At 45.2% G+C, this 26,195-nt stretch overlaps 1 protein-coding gene across 4 annotated transcripts in view; it reads right to left on the reverse strand.

Moving 5' to 3' along the window:
- bnc2 (basonuclin zinc finger protein 2) overlaps positions 1–26,195 on the reverse strand; it is a 161,980-nt gene that overhangs the window by 111,418 nt on the left and 24,367 nt on the right. For 2 of the 4 annotated variants that reach the window (XM_081724690.1, XM_081724693.1), the window contains exon 2: positions 23,042–23,129. The exons of the other annotated variants lie outside the window; for them this stretch is intronic. In XM_081724690.1, the coding sequence (XP_081580816.1) occupies positions 23,042–23,129 (88 nt within the window). The remainder of the gene's footprint in view (positions 1–23,041; positions 23,130–26,195) is intronic. 4 annotated transcript variants of the gene reach the window in all.

The following is a 26,195-nucleotide window of genomic DNA, read 5'->3' on the forward strand; positions in this document are numbered from 1 at the left end:
GGGGACAAATACTAGTGTGGGGGGATAAAGACTAGTGTGGGGGATAAAGACTAGTGTGGGGGGGACAAAGACTAGTGTGGGGGACAAAGACTAGTGTGGGGGGATAAAGACTAGTGTGGGGGGATAAAGACTAGTGTGGGGGGGACAAAGACTAGTGTGGAGGGATAAAGACTAGTGTGGGGGGACAAATACTAGTGTGGGGGGATAAAGACTAGTGTGGGGGGATAAAGACTAGTGTGGGGGGATAAAGACTAGTGTGAGAGGATAAAGACTAGTGTGGGGGGGACAAAGACTAGTGTGGGGGGACAAAGACTAGTGTGGAGGGATAAAGACTAGTGTGGGGGGACAAAGACTAGTGTGGGGGGATAAAGACTAGTGTGGGGGGATAAAGACTAGTGTGGGGGGATAAAGACTAGTGTGAGAGGATAAAGACTAGTGTGGGGGGACAAATACTAGTGTGGGGGGATAAAGACTAGTGTGGGGGGATAAAGACTAGTGTGGAGGGATAAAGACTAGTGTGAGGGGATAAAGACTAGTGTGGAGGGATAAAGACTAGTGTGGGGGATAAAGACTAGTGTGGAGGGATAAAGACTAGTGTGAGGGGATAAAGACTAGTGTGGAGGGATAAAGACTAGTGTGGGGGATAAAGCATTCAGGGTCTTCCACAAAGAAAACTGGCAACTTTGGGACTGAAGCTGCAGCTGATAAAGGGAGAGACTCTTTGTGCAAAAAAAGATTATTATTATTATTATTATTGTTATTATTATTATTATTATTGGTGTTATTGGTCTTGTTGTTATTACTACTACTATTTAGAATATTTGGTAAATTATCCATTGTTTTCATCTTTCTCTGAGAGCCAGTGTACACAACACGGTTGTGCACAAATTATATGAACTACACAACCTGGAATTAAACACCAAACGGCCTTTTCTGGAAACATTAAAAGGGCCCCAGTTCTGTAACAGAGATAAACGCTCTGAACAATGACGTTCTTCTGTCGGAGCCTCAGCCGTCACATGCGTCTTCGGGCCAAAATCCCAATCAGTCCAGACTTTAATTTTATCAAACGTAAATCAAACATTTATCCAGTCTGTGACATGGAATCTTAATTGGCTGCAGGTTCTGTGATCCAAACCCCCGGACCTAGTGCCCGTTATTTTAACAAATTAAGCGCAGTTTGCTGGAATTTATTTCTGCTTCCTGCTGATATGTTTTTGTCAGTGAGTTCTAGGAGTTGCCGTCGGGGACGCGGTGGCTTCGCTGGACCAGATGGAATTCGCAAACACAGTCTGAGAAGGTCTTGAGGTCACAGAACAGGCCCAGACACTGTCACTGAACACACACACACACACACACACACACACACACACACACACACCCACACCCACACCCACCAGTGATGACATACACACACCAGGGAGAGGGTTCTGGGTCCCTGTGTTCTAGTTTAGACATGTCTCACCATGCTATTTCTGATAGACTGAAAGGTGTGTATGTGTGTTTAAACTCTTTTGTTCCAAGACAGTTAGGCATTACCTATGTTGCCAAACACATTATGATATTATTTCTGAAAGTCTACATAAAGGTTTTTCTAATCAGTCATGAATTGGTAAGAGCCATGTTATGTTTATTCAGCACTGACTGGTCTGCACTCTCTTACCAACATTTGAATTAAACATGTTTATTCAACAGGTGGAGCTGTTGGAGGTTTAATAAACATGTGGAGTTGGTGGAGGTTTAATTACTTGTTTACTGACCTGTTTACTGTTTACTGACCACAGATTAGTACATTCAGCTGTTCACAGACCTCACATCAGGTGTGACACAATGACATCACATCAGGTGTGACACAATGACATCACATCAGGTATGACACAATGACCTCACATATTCTGTGTATTTCCTGATTTATTTCACAGAAGGGTAGTGCCACTGTTCACACAGGGTGAAGTGAAACGCCGAGGCCAGACACGATATCATTACAGTAAACATGATCTATTCTTTGCATATGGGTGTTAAGAGAATTAGCCTTCATTTCCCACAATGCTCTGCATATGAAATTGTTCCACCAGGTCAGTAAGGTCGAATGAAGACTATCTGGGAATGTGATTTTTTTTAACACATCACACAACCACACACACATGCGCACGCACACACACACACACACAGTGGTTAAGGTACTTGACTTGTAATCGGAAGGTTGCTGGTTCAAGGCCCGTAACTGCCAAGCTGCCTTCTGTTGGGCTCCTGAGCAAAGCCCTCAATTACTTAAGTTGTGTTCAGTTAGAATTGTAAGTTGCTTTGGTTAAAAGTGTCAGATAAATGTGAACTCTTGTTTATGTGAGAGTGCAAACCAGCATGTGTATGAGAGTGTGTACATGAAGATGAACCCGAGTCTTTGGCCAAACTGGGCTGTGGACAAGCTCCATGCAGACCGCTGGAACAGAGAGGACAGGCGGCAGCAGTTCTGAGCAGGTGGAGGTGTCGATACCCTCTGCCACTCTCCTGCTAACCAACACAGTGTGTAGTGATTCTGCTCCTGGCCTGTTCTACACTGCTCTCTGATGGAGTGGGTTATGTTCGTGTGTGTGTGCACTTTGCTCTCACTTTGATAATCAATGCAGCATGCAGGGTGTGTGTGTGTGCATGTATGTTCCATATGTGTGTGAATGCATGAATGCATTTGTGTGTGTGTGTGTGTGTGTGTGTGTGTCCATGCGTAACCCTGGACTGATCAGGCAGAGAGACCAATACCATCTGTGTCCCTCCCTCTCTCTGGTCCAGCACGCCAATGAACTTTTGCCGAGCCGAGTGGCACTGGGGATCAGAGCCACAGCTCCCTCCCCCCAGAGCTCCCTCGCACACAAACAGCGAGTAGCTTTAGCTTAATTAGCCACAGTATGTTGTAACTTGTTTGCTTAAATTTGAAATGTGTGATCTGAATTAAAATATGACTGTGTATTTGTTCCTAATAAAAAAAATGTCAAACACAGACACACACGCAGTGAGGACGAGAAATGCGAACCTTGCCCACACCACACCCATACGAAAGTAATTTAGTCCTCCATAGAGGACAGAGCATTCTTCAGCAGGCCCGGTCGTCTCTGTGGGTGTCTGTGAGTCCTCAGAGGCAGTAATTGTTTCCATACTGGAGCACTGAGGCCTCCACCGAGAGCACAAGCAAAGGCCCTCCTGAACACTACAGAACTCCCCTCCTCTGTATCACCCTGCTCTCTCTCTCACACACACACTCGCACAAACAACACTCTCAGAAACACACACACAAGTGGACACTCCCCGACACACACACACTCACACACACACACACGCACACACAAGTGGACACTCCCCGACACACACACACTCACACACACACACACCCGCACACACAAGTGGACACTCCCCGACACACACAAGTTTCTTCATCCACAGTACATTTCTCTCCACCCTTCCTCTCCTCTCTACCCCGTGGTTTGATCTCAGGTTGCCAGTCTCCCAGCTGGACTGATGCTACACCTGGTGTAGTCCACAGTCCACAGTAACCTAGCTAACACACACCATTCTACAGCCAAATCACTGGAGCTGGGCCTGGTGGAGTCCATTAGTGGAGGTGGTTTGTTGTAGGCTGGAGTTTAAGGATGGATGCGGTTTGGTGTCTAGTGGAGTTTAAGGGTGGATGTGGTTTGATGTAGGGTGAAGATTAAGGGTGGATGTGGTTTAGTGTAGGGTGGAGTTTGTGGGTGGATGTGGTTTGGTGTAGGGTGGAGTTTAAGGGTGGATGTAGTTTAGTGTAGGGTGGAGTTTAAGGGTGGCTGTGGTTTGCGTAGAGTGAAGTTCAGTGGGTGGATGTGGTTTGGTGTAGGGTGGAGTTTGTGGGTGTATGTGGTTTGGTGTAGGGTGGATGTGGTTTAGTGTAAAGTGGAGTTTAAGGGTGTATGTGGTTTGGTGTAGGGTGGAGTTTGGGTGGATGCGGTTTGGTGTCTAGTGGAGTTTAAGGGTGGATGTGGTTTGGTGTAGGGTGGAGTTTGTGGGTGAATGTCGTTTGGTGTAAGGTGGATGTGGTTTAGTGTAAGATGGAGTTTAAGGGTGTATGTGGTTTGGTGTAGGGTGGAGTTTGTGGGTGGATGCAGTTTGGTGTCTAGTGGAGTTTAAGGGTGGATGTGGTTTGTGTAGAGTGAAGTTCAATGGGTGGATGTGGTTTGGTGTAGGGTGGAGTTTGTGGGTGAATGTGGTTTGTTTTCTGGGATTCTCTGGTGCTCTGCTGGTACTGTTCTGTTGTGTTCTGGTAGTCCACAACTCCGCCCCCCCCCCCCCACCACCACATGCATGCACACGCGCGCACACACACACACACACACTCACACACACACAAAACCTTTTTTTGGTGAGGTGGCTGGCAATGGCCCCTTGATTACTGGATCCTTGCTAATCAGGCCTGGTTGTGTGAATATATAGAAATTGTGTGTGTGTGTGTGTGTGAGAGAGAGAGAGAGAGAGAGAGAGCGCGTGTGCGTGTATCTGTGTGTGTTTGTGTGTGTATGTGTGTGTGCGTGTGTGTGTTTCTTCTATCCCTCTCTGTCCTCCTCCTCTTACTGTGTCAGGGAAGCAATATATCTTTGATATTACAGCTAAACAAATTCCTCCTGACGGGCTGCTAACAAGCTCACTAAACTGCTTCTGCACATGCAGGTGTGTGTGTGTGTGTGTGTGTATGTCCATGGTTTAACTATCAGCACCCCTTCGACTTCCATTACACCACCCATACAAGCTCCTACATATGTTGTATATAGCTTCATTTATAGATCTATTTACTCACACATACAGTACTTTATATTACTCACACATAAAGTAATGAATATTACTCATACAGTACTGTATATTACACATACAGTACTGAATATTTCACTGTATATTACTCACACATAAAGTAATGAATATTACTTATACATACAGTACTAAATATTACTCACACATACAGTACTGAATATTACACAGAGTACTGAATATTACTCACACATACAGTACTGCATATTACTCAGAGTACTGTATATTACTGACATACAGTACTGCATATTACTCGCACATAAAGTAATGAATATTACTCACACACAGAGTACTGTATATTACACATACAGTACTGAATATTACTCACACACAGTACTGTATATTACTCACACATAAAGTAATGAATATTACTCACACATAAAGTAATGAATATTACTCACACATACAGTACTGTATATTACAGATAAAGTAATGAATATTACTCATACAGTACTGTATATTACACATAAAGTACTGAATATTACTCACACATACAGTACTGTATATTACTCACAGATAAAGTAATGAATATTACTCATACAGTACTGTATATTACACATAAAGTACTGAATATTACTCACACATACAGTACTGTATATTACTCACAGATAAAGTAATGCACATTACATACAGTACTGTATATTACACAAAGTAATGACTATTTCTCACACATACAGTACTGTATATTACTCACATACAGTACTGAATGTTACTCGCACATACAGAATCAAACAGCTGTTTGTGTGTGTGTGCAAGTGTGTGAAACAGAAAGAATGTGTGTCTGCGTGTGTGTGTGTGTAAGATAGAGAAAGAATGTGTACGTGTATGTTTGTGTGTGTGAATGTGTGTATGTATGTGTTTGTATGTGAATCTGTGTGTATGTGTGTGTTTGTGTGTGTGAATGTGTGTATGTGTATGTTTGTGTGTGTGAATGTGTGTATGTAGGTGTTTGTGTGTGAGTGTGTGTGTATGTGTGTGTGAATGTGTGTTTGAGTGTAAACAGAGCAGAGAGAGAAAGAGATCTCTGTTCTGTGAGTGTTTGGATCTCCCTCCTCTAACAGGCCGCTGGTCGAGCTCAGTGAACAGAAAACATTATTTACAGAAAAACAAGCACTCTGGCGCGCACTTCTTCACACTGACGGTGTTGGCCACTTGAGTGTGAAACAAAGTCAAAGTCAAAAGTGAAAGTCATGTTTTCTAGTAAATATTTATCAAAATACAGACATTGTAAACATGCATTGTTGTACAAGCTGAAAAATGTGAACGCTTACATACAAATATCAACATAAGTCCACATTTTAGCATTTTATTTATGCTGCACAGAAAAGGTCCGAATCCTCCTAAAAACCTCTTCCACTTTTTTTTGTAGACAGACCTGAGGAGAGACACATTATAGACTAAGGGCTTTGGTTGACCCCAGATGACGACCCCTTTCCCCTGTCCGACTGGCTCTCAAATCAGCACCTGCCCCCTTTTCCCGAGTCACTCCCTCCCCTTTAATGGCCCTCCCACCTGACATGCTGGTATTCCTTTAATAAGTGGAAAACTACAGGCTAGTGGAGCCTCCTGTTGTGAGTATACAGCAGGACCACATCAGTTTTATGGACCAGAGTTCTCCGTTCTGTAAAAGTCAGCAGTGCGACTGGGCCTTGTAGGACATTCTTTGTGGCTTTGTTACACGTTCGTGCTGGAGAGGGCGAAAGGTTTGGGGGAGGGATACCAGCGCGTGCTCGTTCTGAGTGGGAATCGGCAGCAGCCGTAAACAGACCTTGTTTTGATTCTACCACTTCTGCGGAGTTTTCTTAAGAACAAAACACTGACCTCACCTTCCTTTATCTTACAGATCCTAAAAGCCTCGAGAAGCTTCTTGCTAATTATTAACTTCTGAATATTGAGCATGACTGGGAACTTCTAAAAAAATAATTCACTCCTATAGAGGAAGAACCGCAAGAGGAGTTGAGAAGCCCCCCCCCCCCATACATACACACACAGACCAGGTTTTATGGCAATAAACACACAAACACCTGTGTAGTACAAACACCAATGTAGTAAACAGAAGTGATGCTTTAAAATGAGCTGCCATACTAGTCCAATCAGCACAAAACTGATCTGTCTATAGGAGAGAGAGAGAGAGAGAGAGAGAGAGAGAGAGAGAGAGAGAGAGAGAGAGAGAGAGACAGAAAGAGAGAATGAGAGAAAGTGAGACAAAGACAGAGAGACAGATGGTGGGGTAACCCAAACAAACTGTGGTTTGGCAGGAAGGTTCCAGATCCCTTCCAGGGTTCTCTATCTGTTGTGGCCTCATGTGGTGTGTGAACACTAGCCACAGAGGGCCCACACTGTACAAACACTCCCCCGCCCCACACACACACACACAAATGCCTGCATGCACAGTACTCACAGAGACGCACAAAATCACAGGCTCATAATCACAAAGTTGATGAGGTTTCCCCACAGACAGCAGTGATGTTTATGACTTCTCTGTGTCCGGGGTGTCCGTGGGTTACACCAGGTTCTGCTACACACTGCCTACAGGGTGTACTGGCCCTGATTCCTGCTAACACTACACACTAATAGGGGATAATGACTCACTAATGGAGGGGAATGTTTCCACAGGCCACTCCAGCTTAGCTGAACCAAGCAACTTTGTAAACTGTGTCAGCATTGGGCAAGACTGTGCAGTGCATGTCTCACTGGTTGTTCTGTGTGTGTGTGTGTGTTTGTGCATACACATTTTGTCACAGTCATAAAAAACCCCTTACAACTCAACCTAGTTTTGTCAATTGCTATTTTTTTTTAAAACCATCTGACATCAACTGTCCTTCATTTAACAGGAACATTTCACTGGAGAACCATAAGAAAAAGCCCAGAATGCCATGCACTGGGAGAAGTTACAATCCTCTTTTTTCACTCCTACAAGTCCTGCTCAGCTCCAAGGTTTTCTGTCAGAAGAGATGGTGTGTTTCTAAGGTCGACACACACTCGTGTGTAACAGTACTATGTCTTCTGCTGAGTGACGTTGTGGGTCTGCGCGAGACTGCACAGCTGAGCCGCTGCATGCCATTGCAGCAGTGGGGAGCATTCGGAGCGTGTTGAGGAGAGCAGGAAGGCATGTGCATGTTTCTGAGTGAACCAAGCGAACTCCAAGACGCGGCTGAACAAGGATGGGTTTGAGGATTTCCTGTGATCATATCAATGTCAACAGTTATCGCACTTGTCACTATAATTGTTTGTTTGAAATATACTGAAAATGGTTTTTAAACAAGTATTAAAATCATTTCATGAGAGGTATTAAATTAATTTGAATTTTTGTTTAATCTAATATATTTCCCTATCCCACAATTTAATTAAAATTTTTTTAAACATTATTAGAATTAATAAATAAAATAAAATAAAAATATCACCAGCACACCTGCTATTTAGTTTTTATTATAAATATAATACCGTTATCATAAATATTACAATTTGCAAAGGTATTATCGCTGTGTATCCTTTAAAATGATAATCGTCCCATCCGTACTGCTGAATTAGTTGACAGCTTCACACATTTACATAGCCAAGCACATACCAAACCAGGGTGCTCTTCCTCTTCTCTCTCTCTGTTTGTACTGCGCGCAGTCATGGAAAGAGGAATACGGTGTGTAGGTCAGAGGACTAAGACTAATTTTGCCACGGCAAATTAAATGTATAATATTATCCAAGGAATTATTCACTGAATGTGGAACAGAAAGTGAGTGTGGCAGCAGGACAGCAGGAGTGTGAGAGAGTGAGAGAGCGAGAGAGAGAGAGAGAGAGAGCGAGAGAGAGAGTGGAAGAGAGAGAGTGGAAGTGAGAGAGAGAGAAAGTGGAAGAGAGAGAGTGAGTGAAAGAGATAGAGTGAAAGAGAGAGTGAGAGTGATGGGTAAAAAGCATTAGTTATTGTATGTGGCTGCTTGTAGGCAAGGGTGCAAATTTATTTTCAATGTTGGGGGGGGGGGGGAGCATTTTTTGATGGGGACCAACAGTCCTGTTGTTTTAAATGTGTTCTCTGTAGTGCCTTTGTCTAATGACACCATTATGAATAATTTACATAAGCATTTCATTCCTTTCTTATGAAGATTTTATTAAATTGACTTTTATTACTTACTCGGTGCTTTGGTGCACTGTAAAATGATCATATGTCTGATCTCTCTGGCTGACAAATGGAACACATTCACACACCGCCTGTAACCTAAATAAATACCGGCATTTTTAACAAACCAAACCGCTTAAAAATTGGTCGAAAATTTCAGTGCATTGTGCTGCTCTTTATAGTGGCTCTCCTGTCTCCCTCGTTAGGTAGCTAGCTAACTTTGCTACATATTAGGAGACGCACAAGATTCAACCGCGAGCTAATGGAGCAAACAAAACAGTCTGGTTACAATTGTAAATATGAGTGGTAGAAGTTGTCTGATACGTTTTAAGTGAACCTTTGCAAAGTAGCTACTTACTGAAGGTCAGCCAGACCCGACACACTTCCAGACACTCATATGGAGGACTAATGGGTGCATCTCAAGGGCCGTTGCTAGGCAGGTCATGTCCGTAGCAGCACCGATATGCGGAGGACCCTTCCTCTGCAGCTGCCACCAAATGTCTGTCAAGGACTCATACCTACTATGACATCACACGTAATGATAATCCATCAAGGACTCATACATACTGTGACATCACACGTAATGATCCATCAAGGACTCATACATACTATGACATCACACGTAATGATAATCCATCAAGGACTCATACATACTGTGACATCATACGTAATGATAAGGCCATTAAGGACTCATACCTACCATCAAGGACTCATACCTACTGTGACATCATACGTAATGACACAGTCCATCAAGGACTCATACCTATTGTGACATCACACATAATGATAGTCCATCAAGGACTCATACCTACTGTGACATCATACATAATGATAGAGTCTATCAAAGACTCATACCTATTGTGACATCATACTTAATGACACAGTCCATCAAGGACTCATACCTACTGTGACATCATACGTAATGATACTATACTATATGAGGTCATATGTAATTCCCCTTCACTCTCTTCTTATGACCCCTATACAGGAGCCTGCACCACCTGTCAGCCGCCACAGCACTGCCACTCCAGCAGAAGAAAGCAGGGATTAGGAGGGAACATGGATTATGAGGACATGGGTTAGAAGGATGGATGGAAAAGGAGGGAGGATGGTTTAGAACGACAGATGGATTATGACAGTGGATGGATTAGGAAGGGGTACAGATTAGGAAAGTGGATGGTCTAGGAGGGAACATGGATTAGGAGAGAACGTATTATGAGGGGGGTGGATTAGGATGGGGGATGGATTAGGATGGGGCAGGAGGGAGCAAGAATATTAGGAGTCCTGTATGTCACCTTATGGGTGTGTCAATAAGTCAAGTGGGTGTGTTCATAAGGAAGGTGGGTGTGGTTTTCTTCCTTAGATACTAACAGTCACTTCCTTTGTATGTTTGCCTATCATAAAGTACTACAACATTACACAAGCCCACCATTCCCCTCACACACACACACACACATTCAGGGAGTTATACGTACAGCAAAACACAATCATGACAGATGTTTCACTGGATTGTAGCATTTTATCAAGGGCAGTCAGAGTCTCTCACACACACAGGTTCTCAAATGCCTGCACAAACACACATAAGCAAACATGCATTTACAGCATACATAGAAACATACACACACACACACACACACACACACACAGGCTCTCAGATGCACACACAAGCACACACTTGCAAACACATTCCCCAGAAGAGTGCTCCTACTGTAACAGAGACAAGGGCAGATGGTCCAAATGCACGAGCTTTCACTTCCGCTTTTATCCCACAGTGGACTGATAAGCCTAAATGGAGAGAGCGCGCGAGTAAGAGATGCAGAGAGAGAGAGAGAGAGAGAGAGAGAGAGAGAGGGCGGGAGTAAGAGTCAGAGAGAGAGAGAGAGAGAGAGAGAGAGTAAGAGATGCAGAGAGAGAGAGAGAGAGAGAGAGAGAGAGAGAGAGAGAGTAAGAGATGCAGAGAGAGAGAGAGAGAGAGAGAGAGAGAGAGAGAGAGAGAGAGAGAGAGGGCGGGAGTAAGAGTCAGAGAGAGAGAGAGAGAGAGAGAGAGAGAGAGAGTGCTGCTCGGCGTCTGCACACACAGAGCTGAGCAGCAGGGTGTCTGGGGCTGCGTGTAGCGAGCAGGTTCCTCTTCTGCATGTGTGTCATGTTGAATGAAACAAGGACAGAAAGACTGTAATTATTACTGAGGAGCCATTAGGCCCACGTGGCCTGCCACAGCCAACTAATGGACCCGCAAGAACAACCATCACTACCGCAGCTACTGCCGTGTCCCTGTCTGTTTAGTCCCCGAAGTGTGTGTGTGTGTGTTTACAAGACACTGTTTAGGATTGTTCTAGGCACAGTGTAGGCTGAAGATACTATAGAACTCTTTTCCCAGTCTCTCCCTATGGAGAAGCCCCTCGTAGACCTCTCAGACAAGGCTTATGACACACACATGCACACACACCCACGCACACACACACACATGCACGCGTGCGCAGAGGCTAGAGTGATTCACGTGTGTTCTGGCTGTGACTGAACACACTGCCCTGCCTGTAGTTATCTGCAGTGGACCTCAGCTAACACTCAGCCACAGGGCAGACACAAAGAGAGAGAAAGAGAGATACAGATAGAGACAGACAGCTACAGAGAAAGAAAGAGTTGCAGAGAGACTGAAAAATACTTATTAAGACAGAAAGAGAGGTCAGCAAGAGAGACAGTAAAGGGAGAGAAAGTGAGAAAAACAGAGAGAGCCTGTGTTCAGTCCTCTGCTATAGAAAAGATTGTGAACCTTGCACACACACACACACACACACACGCACGCACACACACACAGATGGAGTCAAATGGCCCTGCACTCTGCTCAGATGTGATGCTTACCTGCGTGACTGAACTGACACATCTTTACTTTCTCATTGTGTTCCTAGTGCCCAGGGCAATGCTACAGGCACTGTCTCAGAGAGAAAGAGAAAGAGAGAGAGAGAGAGAGAGAGAGGGAGGGAGAGAGAGAGGGAAAGAGAGAGAGGGACAGAGAGGGAGGGAGAGAGAGTGGGAGAGAGGGAGAGAGAGAGAATGACAGAAGAAAGAAAAGAAAAAGAAAAACATGGGAGGAAAAGAGATGGAGAAAATATAGAAAGACATATAGAAGGGGAAGTCCTTTCTGAATTAAACATGGACCACTGGGCCTCTGGTGCCTGTCCACATTCTAATAGCATGTACCCGTCTGGCCCACCTCTCTTACCTGCCTGTTGTCTGAAAGAGGTGTGTGTGTGTGTGTATGTGTGTGTGTGTGTGTGAGAGAGAGCAGGAACACTTACCTGGACAGGTGGAGATCACGATGGCATGTAGAAGTGAAGAGGTGGGTCAGGAGGGCGTGGAAAGAGAGAAAAATGAAATGTGAATGAGTTTTAGATTTAGATTTAGTTTTAGATTTAGAGTGCTACGGTATAAACATATCATCACTCCTAATCACATTGTTACTATAGTTACTATACTAACATTCTAATTACATGATCCTAGTTACACACTAGTTACTACACTAACATCCTAGTTACACACTGGTCACCATACTGACATCTTAGTTACACACTAGTTACCATACTAACATTCTAGTTACACACTAGTCACCATACTGACATCTTAGTTACATGCTAGTTACTATACTAACATCCTAGTTACACACTAGTCACCATATTGACATCTTAGTTACATACTAATTACTATACTAACATCCTAGTTACACGCTAGTTACTATACTAACATCCTAGATACACGCTAGTTACCATACTAACATCCTAGTTACACACTAGTTACTATACTAACATCCTAGTTACACACTAGTTATTATACTAACATCCTAGTTAGACGCAAGTTACTATACTAACATCCTAGTTACACACTAGTTACTATACTAACATCCTAGATACATGCTAGTTACCACACTAACATCCTAGTTACACACTAGTTACTATACTAACATCCTAGTTACACACTAGTTACTATACTAACATCCTAGTTACATACTAGTTATTATACTAACATCCTAGTTAGACGCAAGTTACTATACTAACATCCTAGTTACACACTAGTTACTATACTAACATCCTAGATACATGCTAGTTACCACACTAACATCCTAGTTACACACTAGTTACTATACTAACATCCTAGTTACACACTAGTTACTATACTAACATCCTAGATACACGCTAGTTACCATACTAACATCCTAGTTACACACTAGTTACTATACAAACATCCTAGTTACACACTAGTTACCATACTAACATCCTAGTTACACGCTAGTTACCATACTAACATCCTAGTTACATGCTAGTTACTATACTGACATCCTAGTTAAATGCTAGTTATGCACATTTTCTTTTATGTAAAGTTCTTTTTGCCTCGGTTACTGCATTGCAAACATTTGTGTGGAATTAAGGGCACAACTAAACCAATCATTCCTGTCGGCTTAACAGGAGACCAGAAGCTATCAGTTCTATAATTGAATTACTAAATTCTTAATGGCAATTAAATGATCATCAATTAATTATTAAGTGCCCTGGTTAAGACATTACACAGTGTGGACTGAAATATGTTGACACACACTGAACTCAGTATAGCAAATCTATTGAGATTACACATGACACATTTTTCAGAATATATGTAAAAGATTTAAATACATAAATGCTATCATGCTAAATTAACAGTTTTTTTTTAAACAGCACACATTCTATAAATCACATTTTGTAAACCAATAATAACTTAATGTTAATATCTTATTTCACACTGCACACTCAACTGACCCACAGCTGAGTTGCAACTGATGGAATGATACAAGGACCAGAGAACCTCCATATACAACTCAACCACAGAACAGGGAGGTGACCTTGGTTTGTTTATTTGCACTGATGAAAGACCTCTGTCCAAAACCTTTCTTTGGAAACTGTGTCTACTACAAAATTGTAGAAATTTTTAATCTCTCATATATATATATATACATATATATATATATATATATATATATATATATATATATATATATATATATATATATATATATATATATATATATATATATATAATTACACAATTAGAGAGAGAGAGAGAGAGAGAGAGAGAGAGAGAGAGAGAGAGAGAGAGAGAGCGAGAGAGAGAGAGAGAGAGAGAGAGAGAGAGAGAAAGAGAGAGAGAGAGACCTAGAGAAACAGACACCGAGACAGGAAAAATGGAGAGATTTGCATTCTCCTTGGACAGTGATGGGAATGTGGGTGTGTCGGGACAGCTCTTCCCTCCAGTGGCAGCCGTGATCTGGCTTCAATGTGTGCGTCGACGCTGTTTGATCTCCGCGGCTCTTTGCCCTACCTGCCTCAGCTTGTCGACTCTGAAATCACCTTACAGCGCGATACGCCACTTGGCATCAGCCGTTACCAGGTGCGCGCGTCCACACCGAGAGCGCACGCCGGCACGCTCGCCAGCGCTTCATAACGCGGCTCCTATGAACACTTGGTTCAAAGCTGTAATTAAGCGCACTTAAGGGCGTTTACTTAATTTCGTTATACCGTACACAAACGGTAAGCCTCCACTCTTCGTTTTAACGGCATTACGGTGAGGAATGTGTCCGTTTTAAAACTGTTGTCCCACAGACTTGTGTTCACCAACGTTACGATCCTCAGAAGCGGAGAAGCCGCGCGCGAGCACGGCCGGTGGTGTTTAGACGTCTTCGGGCTGGCGCGAGCAGGCGGGCTGCCAGGAAAGGGTTAACGCACAGTGGCGTGTCAGTGTGCTGGAGACAACCTTGCTTTAAATGAGACACCGCTGGCCGCACTAATGGGGAAATTGCACAGAGAGGAAGGACAAGCAATTATAATCTGGCGGAGGCCCCACCGGACACAAAGTGATTTAGCGGGAAAGCTGCCGTTTTTGTGCACACCGCCTGAACACCGCCCGCTTCCGTCTGGCTCCGCCCGGTGACAGCTCTCCAGATGTCAATCAAATTACCCGCTATTTACAGTTGATTTGCCCGTGTCATTTGCAATATTCTCTCTCCACTCTGACGATCGGAGGCTCGTAGCTGTGGTGGGGGGGGGATGCGTAGAAGAGCCCGAACAGACCAGACGACGGGCTCTAAAATGTCATGTGTTTTTCTCTCTGAGGGTTTTGGGCCGGATGGACTAGCGGTAGGCGAGAAGGGGGGGGGGGGGTGTATGGGGGTGGGGGGTATCTTATGCTGAAGGAGAGAGAGTTTCAGCAGCACATGCAAATCCAGCCCAGGGGAAGGAACAGTGGCGTTTTTAATGGAGTTCAGGAAAACTCATTTTACAGAGCCGAGACTCAGTAGAGAATAATAATAATAAAACACGAACTACTATTGGACGGCCTGTGTGTGTGTGTGTGTGTGTTTCTGTGTGCGTGTGTGTGTACGCGCACGCATGCGTGCGTGTGCGTGTCAGAGCAGTCCTCTGTGATAAACCCGCTGCAGGTGATATATGGCGTATTGATCAGGTGCTGAGATTTAGGGCAGTGTTTGTAGCTAATAGAAGAGACAGTGGGATTCATCTTTGTACTCTGCCATGATGCATTATACATGCAGGGAGGAAAGAGTGTGTCCTGCTCTCCTCACACACACAACATGAAGCTCTTTGAAAAACACACACACGCACACACGTGTGTGTGTCTTTTTTTAGGTATTGCATCTTTTCAGAAAGCGCATTCAAAATGACAAGTGCGAAGGAGAGCGAAGGGAATTGAAAGGAAAGGAAAATGGCTGAATGGGTATCATTATTGATGCAGTTTGGATTCAATTTCCAACATGTGGAAACGCAGAGGTGCCTAAGGCAGCAAATGCCTGTACCAGGGAGGCGGTGGAATGGGGCGGGGCAAAGTTGGGATAGGTGAGGGGCCCCTTGGTGTGCAACGGGTCTTTTAAAAGTCAGCGGGACCCCAGTGTGTACTGTAACCCTCCTGTAAAGAGCCTCTTCATTGGGATGAAAGCAAGTGTGAGAAAAGAATCAAGCATCCAAATGTCTTCAGACCTTCTCCAGGGTTTTTCCTCTCCATCTTACCACTCCGTCAGGGGACGTGTGTCTTTTGTAAGGTGACTTCACAGAAACTTGCTGTGTGTGTGTGTGTGCGTGTGCGTCTGTATGTGTGTACATGTGTGAATGTGCGCTTGTGTGAATGTGCGCACGCGTGTGTGTGTGTGTGTGCGTGCTAAGCTGAGAGGTTGATAAGCGTGCTCCTGCTACTCTTAAGGGGCCTGCGTTTAAGTGGTGTGGTGTAATATGAGATCTGCTCACAAAATCGTTTCCTGCATGTCTGAAGTCATTTCCAAACAGGCTGATATCTGATTTCAGTTTTGCCTTGACACCCAGACCTCCAGCACCACTGTGACACCACTGTGTGTCACACACACACAGTAACAACATACAAACAGCCCAACAAGAGAGATGAATGAGAAAACAAAACGATGAGAAATTTATTTTGAGAAATGAGAAATAGTTTATCAATCACAAAATATATTCACCCCCACCTCTCTCTTTAACTCCCTCTGTTCCTCACTTCCTCTCTCTCTCCCTTTATCTCTTTCCCTCTTTCTTTAGAAGTGGCCTAGAGGCAGATCATACACAGCCTGTCATACCTCACACACACACACACACACACACACACACACACACACACAGAGTCACCACACCTCATAGACCCTGATGCCATTCCTGTCATGACAAGACCCAGCACACACTGACACAAACACACACGCACACTCCCACAGAGTCACCACACCTCTGTCTCATCCCAGTGTTTTGACACACCAGGAATCAGGGAGGGAGGATCTTGTGTGTATTGTGTACTGCAAATGGGAAGGACTGCCTAACACCTCCACTGAGACTTACAACCAATCTATTGGTGACTGAAGAAAGCAAGCATTTAATGGCCATCTCCCAAACACACACACACACAGCTTTTCCTGTGGGCTGTGGGAGATGCGTGCAGTAATCGCTGTCTCTCTGCTGGAAAATTACCTGAGCTGATTTTTGCTCCAATCTGTCTCCACTCTGTCTCCAGAGAAAGAGGTGGGGGACATTCACCAACACACACACACACACACACACACACACACACACACACACACACACACACACACACACACACACTCACACACAAGCCTCTAACCGCATGATGTCATGGTATGGCTAAGTATTTTGCCATTGTCAGTGTTTTTTTGGGGAGATTCTATTTGGCCTGGTTTTCCGAATGTATTATTAGCTTTAGGTAATCACCCCCCCATGCGCTTTTGGTTTTGGTTCTTGATTAATAACTGCTTTACATTTAGCCACTGAAGACAGAGAGAGTGTGTGTGTTGGGGGGGTTGGTTCGTAGGGACAGAGAAAAGGTGGGGCAGATATCACGATGTTCTGGCCTGTAATGATGGCTAAGCCTCCTGCCCCTTCAACAGCTCCACCCCTGGCTGCCCAGACCCTGGTAGTTAAGACTCTGATTGGAGATAATTGGGTTGTCTTTCGTTTGAAGTTTGTGTCTGACCCTTCTTAGTGGTTGGATGGGCGCAGGGCAGAGTAGAGAAGCCCCCCACAAACCCACGCTAACCACGCTAGTATTCGGTATTCCTGGGCCAGGTTTGGTCTGATCTACAGCCTTGCTGACAACACACATCGAGGGTGCTAGCACACTTTTGGACCGACCTTCAGTTCAAACCTTCTGTCTGCTAATGAAACGATGTTACTGTGAATATATATATTTTTAAATAACTTAGTTTATAGTGTTTATTTAGTTTCTGAAACATACATATATTGTACGGTAATACTGAAGGTCAGTAGGAAGTTAAGAATTTCATCGTACAGCATAACTGTCAACTAACCGTGCATAAGTTCAAAGTCTTGATCTTGGCATTAATCTCTGTGGCAGAGAACAGCAGAGCCAACAGTGAACTCTAGAGCAATGTTTCCTGTCCCTCTAGATCGGTATTTATCAGCCTGTGGCGCTCCAGAACAGACCATCACACCACTTGGCTTTTGGAGATCTCTAACCAGTTCTCTGGCGCTGCAGGCACAAGACCTCCTAGCTGGTACCAGGATCACTGTGCCTCTGATGTTCTTGTGTGTCAGTGTTTCTGCCTCCATGTGGTGGTGGGTGGAGGGGTGAAAGGGGAGGAGCCTAAGGAGGGCAAAATCTGTCAGGTCAGGAGAGATGCCCTCCGACCCCACAACGCTGTTCACCTGCCTCGTAAGCAGACAGTGTGGGTGTAGGCCAGATTCTGACAAACCAGTGGACACACGTACCTACACACCCCCCAGCCGAAAACCTTCATGGTATCAAAACGGGTTTGACTGGGAGCTGACTGACCAGTATACTGACGGAGTAAATAATTTGCTGAGCCAGTTTTATACCTTTACCTGACACGTTTACCCAAAGCCACTTACAATCATGACTGAACACAACTTGAGTAATTAAGGATTAAGGGTCTTGGTAAGGGGCAATAGTGGCAACTTGAACTGGCAACCTTCTGATTACTAGGCAAGTAGTACAGTTTTGTACAGTTACAAATTTTATAACTTTATTTTAATGAGAAATGCTACATTTTATTTTAATGCAGGGATGGAGGCATATTTAAATTAATTCTTTTGTTTTGGTAATTTGTCATTTTGTTTGCATGGCACAGAATTACCCAAAATGATCTCACATGAAAACCAATGAACCCCAAGCAGACGTGTCTAAACTTAGCTCACACGAAACAAAATAAAACACTTTATTTACGTTCTGCCTGTTTCCAGCTAATCAGAAGCGGGTGTCTCCCTGTACCTGATAAATAATCACAATGTCAGCTCCTTTACACCCAACACAACACCTCTGCAGGATTTTCACCTGTTTTCTTAACAGAGTGTGTGCTTTGGGTTAGTAGCACAGCCCTCGTCAAACAAGCGCTAACTAACTGTGCTTAGCATTGTTGTTGCTGTAACTATGGTTACAGTAACTATAGTTACCTTGCGAGAGAAGCTGTTTTGTCACCAACCAAATGAAAAGCCCTTAACTCGTCTGTACCAGTACAGACCGGACAGGAGAGAGATTTCACCACACACTGGCACGTAGGTACATACACACCCACGTCAAAGAAACATCTACTTAACACCGGCTTCCAACTGCATATGTGTGTGTGTGTGTGTGTGTGTGTGTGTGTGTGTGTGTGTGTGTGTGTGTGTGTATGTGTATTTTCAGCACAAAGTTCAAGCCAAACTAGGAAAAGGAGAGAGAATCAGTTGTAACCTACTTTCTGAGGACCAGAGTCCTGACAAGCCAAAGTGCTTTTAACACCAGCTATATGTTTCATTTTGGTAAAACAGAAAGAGCATTTCTGTTTGGTTACTGAGGAGACGTATTTGTGTGTGTGAGTGTGCATATGTGTGTGAGTCTGTATGTGTGTGTGAGTCTGCATGTCTGTTTATATGTATGTGTATGCGTGTGTGAGTCTGTGTGTGTGTGTGCATGTGTAAGTCTGTGTGTGTGTGAGTGTGAGTCTGTGTGTGTGTGTGTGCATGTGTAAGTCTGTGTGTGTGTGAGTGTGGGTCTGCATGTCTTTATATGTATGTGTGTGTGTGTGCGTGTGTGTGAGTCTGTGTGTGTGTGTGTGAGTGTGTCGCGTGTACGTGCAGGTCCCAGACACAGTCCCTCCACAGAGCAGAGGAAGTGTGACCCTTCAGGAGGGGGCCCAGGTTCGTCGGCCCTTGGCGGGCGGGGCCTGTTATTCTTTGGGCTCCTGCTTTGCAGGAGAAGAGGTTGAGGGAGATGCAGCAACACACACAGTGGCCGCAGCAATCAACAGAGTTCACCAGCGCTTTCCGCTCCTGGCCTGGACCCCGGCCAGCGGGCCGCGCGAGCCCCCCGTCCCTACACGCTATAGCGGGGGGGGGGAGGGACGAGCTAATGGCTGGGTTGAATGGGAGGAAATCCCTCAGATGTTTGCTGGACATCCAGCCACAGTCCAGAGAAAGGGATGGACAGAAAAAGAAAGTGTGAACAAGAAAGAAAGAAATGAAAGAAGAAAATGGAAGGGCAGAGCGTGTTTGTTTTTTTGTCTTCTTGTTTCCACGTGCTTATCGTTTCTTCAGGTTTACAGCAAACTCACTCATTAACTCTCTCACACACACTCACACACACACACGCGCACACACACGCGCACACACACGCGCACACACACGCACACACACACGCACGCATACACACACAGGCACACACTCACACACACACACACTCACACGCACACACACTCACACGCACACACGCACACACACACGCACGCATACACTCACACGCACACACACACACTCACACGGACACACACTCTTGCAGAGGCGCTGCTGTGTTCAGGAGTGCTTTGTGTCTAAGCTGGTTTGCTGGATGAGAACTGCAGAGGTGTCGGTGCCCTCCATGCACCAGGGTGACGCCCAAAGCACTAAACAGTTTTCCTTCTCTACTCTCCCTCCCTCTTTCCATATGTGCTTCTGATCTGAGGTCATGTTGATGTGTAAACCCTCTAAATGAAGGGTGTGTCACCTCTAGGTAAGAACAGATTAGAGATCATTTCCTTCCTTTCTCCATCTTGCACTCCCATTACCTCCACTCCTCTACTACATACCCTCTCCTCTGTCTCGCTGTCATTCTGTCTGTCTGCCTGCTTCTGTCTTTCTCTCATTCTCTCTCTCTCTGGGTCTCAATTTTCGATCCGAGGCAGTTTTTTGTCATGACTACACCAGGTACAATTTTGCCAGAGCAAATAACTTGAAACTGTAGTAACAAAATTGTAATAAAAGTAAATACAATTTTTAAATAAATACAACTAAACATAACTAAATGAATAAGAAAGAATTGACAATAAATGATGATAAACTGGATAAAACAAGATAACAGTAATAAACAAATACATTCATAAAACAAAGATTACTGTTATGTAGTGAGAGGTGTGGTGGGTGTGTTAGTGTTGAGTGTTTTACTGTCTCTTAGGCAATGACATTTTGCTACATACTTTGCAGCTCGAGGTGCTGTGTTTCCTTCTCCAGGGATCATTTGTAATTTTTTAGACTTGGGGGAGAATTTGAACATTTGGGAGTATATTCTTAAATTTCACTATGACTCTGAATTTGGAGGAGAAAATGTTGCTCTGTGTGGACCTCACTGGTCTCACAGTGATCTCACAATCTTCTCACCATTCTCACAGTGACCACACAGTCTTCTCAACACTCTCACAGTGACCACACAGTCTTCTCACCACTCTCACAGTGATCACAGTCTGCTCACCACTCTCACAGTGATCACAGTCTGCTCACCACTCTCACAGTGACCACACAGTCTTCTCACAGTGACCACGCAGTCTTCTCACCATGACCACACAGTCTTTCTCTCTGGGCAGTCAGGATTGTTTGTATCTACCTGTTTCTCCGGCCAGATTGTGGTGACTGAGTCTTTCTTTGGTAAGGATCTTTGCTTTGGTTGATAATTTGGTAGCTCTGATTGGACGTTGGTCAGCAGTGCTGGACTAAGGCTGCTGTGTGTTTGGGGTCAGTAGGTTAGTCGGTTGCCAGTCGCGGCTGACAGAGGAGACTGGGTTAGGGCTGAGCTCTTGGGTTTAAAATTCTTCATATTGTATTGTGCTTTGATTACTAGAATTTTGATGCAGCCAAAACCTCAGAAGTCTTTTAGGAGTGTGTAAAATCAATCGGCCTAATTCTGCCCTGCACACATTAGTTGGTGTTTTTCTTTAACATTTGCTGTATTTCTGCAGAATTCTGCATGCAGGGGTGTCTGTGCCATCTAGTGCAGTAGTTCACTGAGTGGACCCCACACCTCACCTCCAAACAGCACAACAGGCACGACACCATCACAAATTTTGCACTAATTCTTAATTGGCAAGTTTATCTTTTAGGATTTTTTCTGATTGCCTAGAAAGTGCGTTTTTTCTTTCAGTGCATATTCCCTCCCAGATCAAAGTGTCCTGAGGAGCTGATCTTCCGCCCGAGGTCATCGTGATGTAATGAGCGCTCCAGGGCTGTGTTTCCTAGAGAGAAATGGTGACAGTTTCTCTCCATGTGTCTCTCTCTGTCTCTGATGTCTCCTGTCTCTCACTCTGTATCTATCTTATGTTCTGTGTCTCTGACTATCTGTTTCTGTCTGTCCCACTCTCTCTGATTTTGATCTCTCTCCCCATCTCTCTCTCTCTCTCTCTCTCTCTCTCTCTCTCTCTCCCCCTTTCTCTCTCTCTCTCCCTCCCTCCCTCCCTCTCTTTCTCCCTCTCTCTCACCTCCTCCTCCCTTTCCTCAACTTCCATACCACTGACCAGGTCAGAGTGACATCCTGGCCTCTGGGGGAGTGTGTGTGTGTGTGTGTGTGTGTGTGTGTGTGTGTGAAGGCATGCTCTCTGGCCAGTTTGAGTCTCTCCGATTTACCTTTTCACGTTACCCCAGCGTCACACAGCAGTGCAGTTTTAAGGGTGTAATTTTGTGATGCGGTATATCACGGAGTGGGAGAGTGGTTCTCCATCACACGCTGCCCCCACAGACGCCCACTGTGAAACAACCTTCACGGGCTAACAGCGTGGGGGTGTTTAACCCCATCACCAGCTCAATTAATGCTCGCTATGACACACCGATGATTTGCCACAGCAATCAAAGCCTGTATCCCGCCGCACCACGTCTGAAGAAGCTGTCGATTGGCTGACGCGACCGTGTGACTAGTGCCGGAGAACACTGGCGAGCCCCTGCAGACTGGCTGGGAAACCCCGCAGCCTGCGCACACCAGCCGCTCCTCAGATTCCATTACCGTCATTATTAGCGCCGTAAATATCTTAGTGTGTGTTTTAGGAGCCCTGTTTATTGTCCTTCTTTATTCATTGTTGTGGAATTATGAATTCCCTTTTTGTTTTTTTTAAGTACCCATGTATGTACCGTTTCACTGTGGGCCGTTTTTATTTGTTCATACACTGGTGTTTGGTGTTATTCCACTGGCGCTGGAGAGAAGGTGAGTCACGCCTGTAAAGGCCACAGAACAAAAGCAGATGTGAGTCCGTAATTGGGACTCCTCTTGTGTGGAGAGGTCCCCTGGCCCGGCGCATGAGATCACCTGCGTTTGAAGGTCCTCCAGGCTGTGTATGACGGCAGTCGGGAGGGGAGAGCACCTCGAAACGGCGTCCAAGCCCACCGGAGGAGAACTTCAGCAGGTGAGGGGAGAGGAGAGATGGAAGAAGGGAATGAGAGAAGAAAAAGAAAGGGAGGACAGGAAAGAGTGAAACTGGGAGATGCAGACGCAGGAATGTGTCAGGGCCTGCGGGGACTCCACAGATGCCTGTCCCTGCCTCCACTGCCTCCACTGCCTCCACTGCCTCCATGTGCAGCGCTAAGTGTCTGAATGGGACGGAATGGGACGGATCCAGGTGACTCACACACACACACACACACACACACACACACACACACTCACACACACACACACACACACTCACACTTACACACACACTTACACACACACACACTCACACTCACACACTCACACACACACACACACTCAGACTCACACTCACACATACACGCTCGTGTGCGTGCGCCAAAGCTCAGACACAGACAGCCATACACATACACACACATATGCCAAAGCTCAGACACAGACAAACACAGACAACCATGTACACACATACGCACTCACTCATACACATACATGTCCTCACATATGCCTACATACACACATACAAACACCTACGCACAAACACTCAGACACAGAGACAATTACACACACTGTATGACACAGACTCAGCCGGACAGACAAACACACACAAGCCCAAGTGCACACTGTTGAGGACGCATGGAGTCACTCACTCAGTGGTGTTCTGTCTCATCAAGCAAAGAGCTGAGAAGCTACGAGAAGTGAATAAAGTTAAGATGAAGAAAATGTCATGCAGGAAAAAAAGCCTCTCAAATTATGCGTCTTTCACTTTGACATTCAGTGCTGGCGAAAGACAGGCAATGGCGGCTGTCTGTCCCGCACAGCTAGTTGTTGCCGTAGTGAGCGCTAGGCGTTAGCGCGAACGCTAACCGGCGCTTTCTGGGCCGTCAGCAGGCACGAGTCCCTAATAACTGCCCTGCGCACTTAACGTGCACTTTACAGCATCGCCACTCAAGTGGGTGGAAGGAACAGAGTTAAGAGCAGAGGCAGGCGCCCCGCGACGCCCCGCGACGCCCTGCGCTGTAATTGGGGTGCAATCCTGACACGTTGCACTGTGTGAGTGACATGACGCGGTGATCGCTGCACCGACGTAATGCTCAGCCCACTCTTGGGGAATCAGCGGGAAACCAGTGAGGTGTGATGCGCACGCGCACACGCGCACACACACACACACACACACACACACACACACACACAGATAATGGTGGGGAGTGTCCTTCCTTGTCACCATTGCCGTAACACTTTGGAAGCACAGGTGGGTGGAGATGTGGTTGTTTACTAATCTCCACTCTTGCACACTCACCCAATTCTCACTCCTTTAAGCAGTCCAGACAGCCCTCACACTGTCTGCAAAACCAAACGGCAGAACCAAGTGAGTACGCAGCCTTGCTCGGGTGAAAGCTTCTCACTATACAGCAATGTTCGCTTTTGCACTTTAAGAAAGGGGAGCAGGACTTTTTTATATAGGGGTGTCACCGAAAGAAAGAATTAAGTAGGGAGGATTACTTGTAAAGACAGTTATTCGGTATAAAAGATGAATTCAAGGGGTTTTATTCGCTTTTTAACTCTTAACTTTATCCTTATTGATTTATTTGCACTTGATCCACAATTCCTGATTTTTCATTGTTTTGCAAGTCATTTCAATGCAATTCAAAATAACAATTCACTCTCAATGATTTCAACAGCTTTTTAGTTGCCAACAATTCAAGCCAAACTCAAACTCGTACTCACACTCAAACAAGTACTCATACTCAGAATCATACTCAAACTTGTACTCAAACTACTACTCTTACTCAAACTCATACTCAAATTCAAACAAGTACTCAAACTCTAACTCATACTCAAACTCAAATTCTAACTTAGGTTAGGATGGCGTCTGAAGAGATCGAGGCCACTACAGCTGCCCAGACAGACACAACGTGGCTTCCCCATCGTCGTTGAATCTACTGTCAGTGTGTTGCCACTGAAGCGCAAGAGCGAGTAAAACTGGTAGGGATAGCAGCAGAAAACCGAAGCAGAAGGAGCCTCTCCTCTGCTGTGCTTAGTTAGGGGTTCGATGTGCCAGAGGATAATGGGTATTGAGACAGATCATTATAATGTTGGCTGGATCAATGGTGGAACAGGCAGGAAGCTGAAGGCCAGGTTTTTAGCCACTTCCTGTGTGTTTCCAGGGTCAGTCCATAAATGTACGTTTTTGTTCAACAGAATGCAACGAGGACAGGTGGGGCTTCAGAATGCACTTCTGAGAAGTGTGTGTGTGTGTGTGTGTGTGTGTGTGTGTGAGAGAGAGAGAGAGAGAGAGAGAGAGAGAGAGAGAGAGAGAGAGAGAGAGGGAGAGAGAATGTGTATGTATGTGTATGCATATGTGTGTTTGTGTGTGCTTTATGTGTGTGTGTGTGCATCCTATGTGTCTTTTATATGTGTGAAGGCTGGGTGGGGGTGGGTGGAGGAGTGTGGGTGGGGGTGGGTGGAGGAGGGTGCTGCATTCCTCTGCCATGGCCTTGCTCAGGGCTGCTAATCCCCTGCAGCTGCGTCTCCTTGACCACCGCTGCCCTACGGACTGCATGTCTGACTGTCGACTCACCAGCGACACATGTAGAGCAGCCCCCCACCCTCGGTCACCAGGTCGCTGTCCCTCTCTCTCTCTCTCTCTCTCTCTCTCTCCCTCCCTCCCTCCCTCCCTCTCTCTCTCTCTCTCTCTCTCTCCCTCTCACCCTCTCTCTCTCTCCCTCTCCCTCTCACCCTCCCTCTCCTCTCTCTCTCTCTCTCTCTCTCTCTCTCTCTCTCTCTCTCTCTCCCTCCCTCCCTCTCTCTCTCCCTTGCTAACTCACTCTCTCTCCCCCAGAGAACCTTAAGCTGGGTTTCACACAGTGACAAAGCCTTCCCACTACACTGCCTGTTTAATGTGATAACAGATCGACCGGGACACCTCACAGTCCTAAGGAAAGAAAAGACTTTTGAGAGTGATGCTATCTCGAGAATTAGAGAACAATAAAAACAGTGAAGTGAAACGCAGAGATGCATTCATTTCCGATCATATCTAATAATATCTGGTCAT

Source organism: Electrophorus electricus, chromosome 12, assembly GCF_041902795.1.
Source record: "Electrophorus electricus isolate QZ-2024a chromosome 12, ASM4190279v1, whole genome shotgun sequence".
NCBI lineage: Eukaryota > Metazoa > Chordata > Actinopteri > Gymnotiformes > Gymnotidae > Electrophorus > Electrophorus electricus.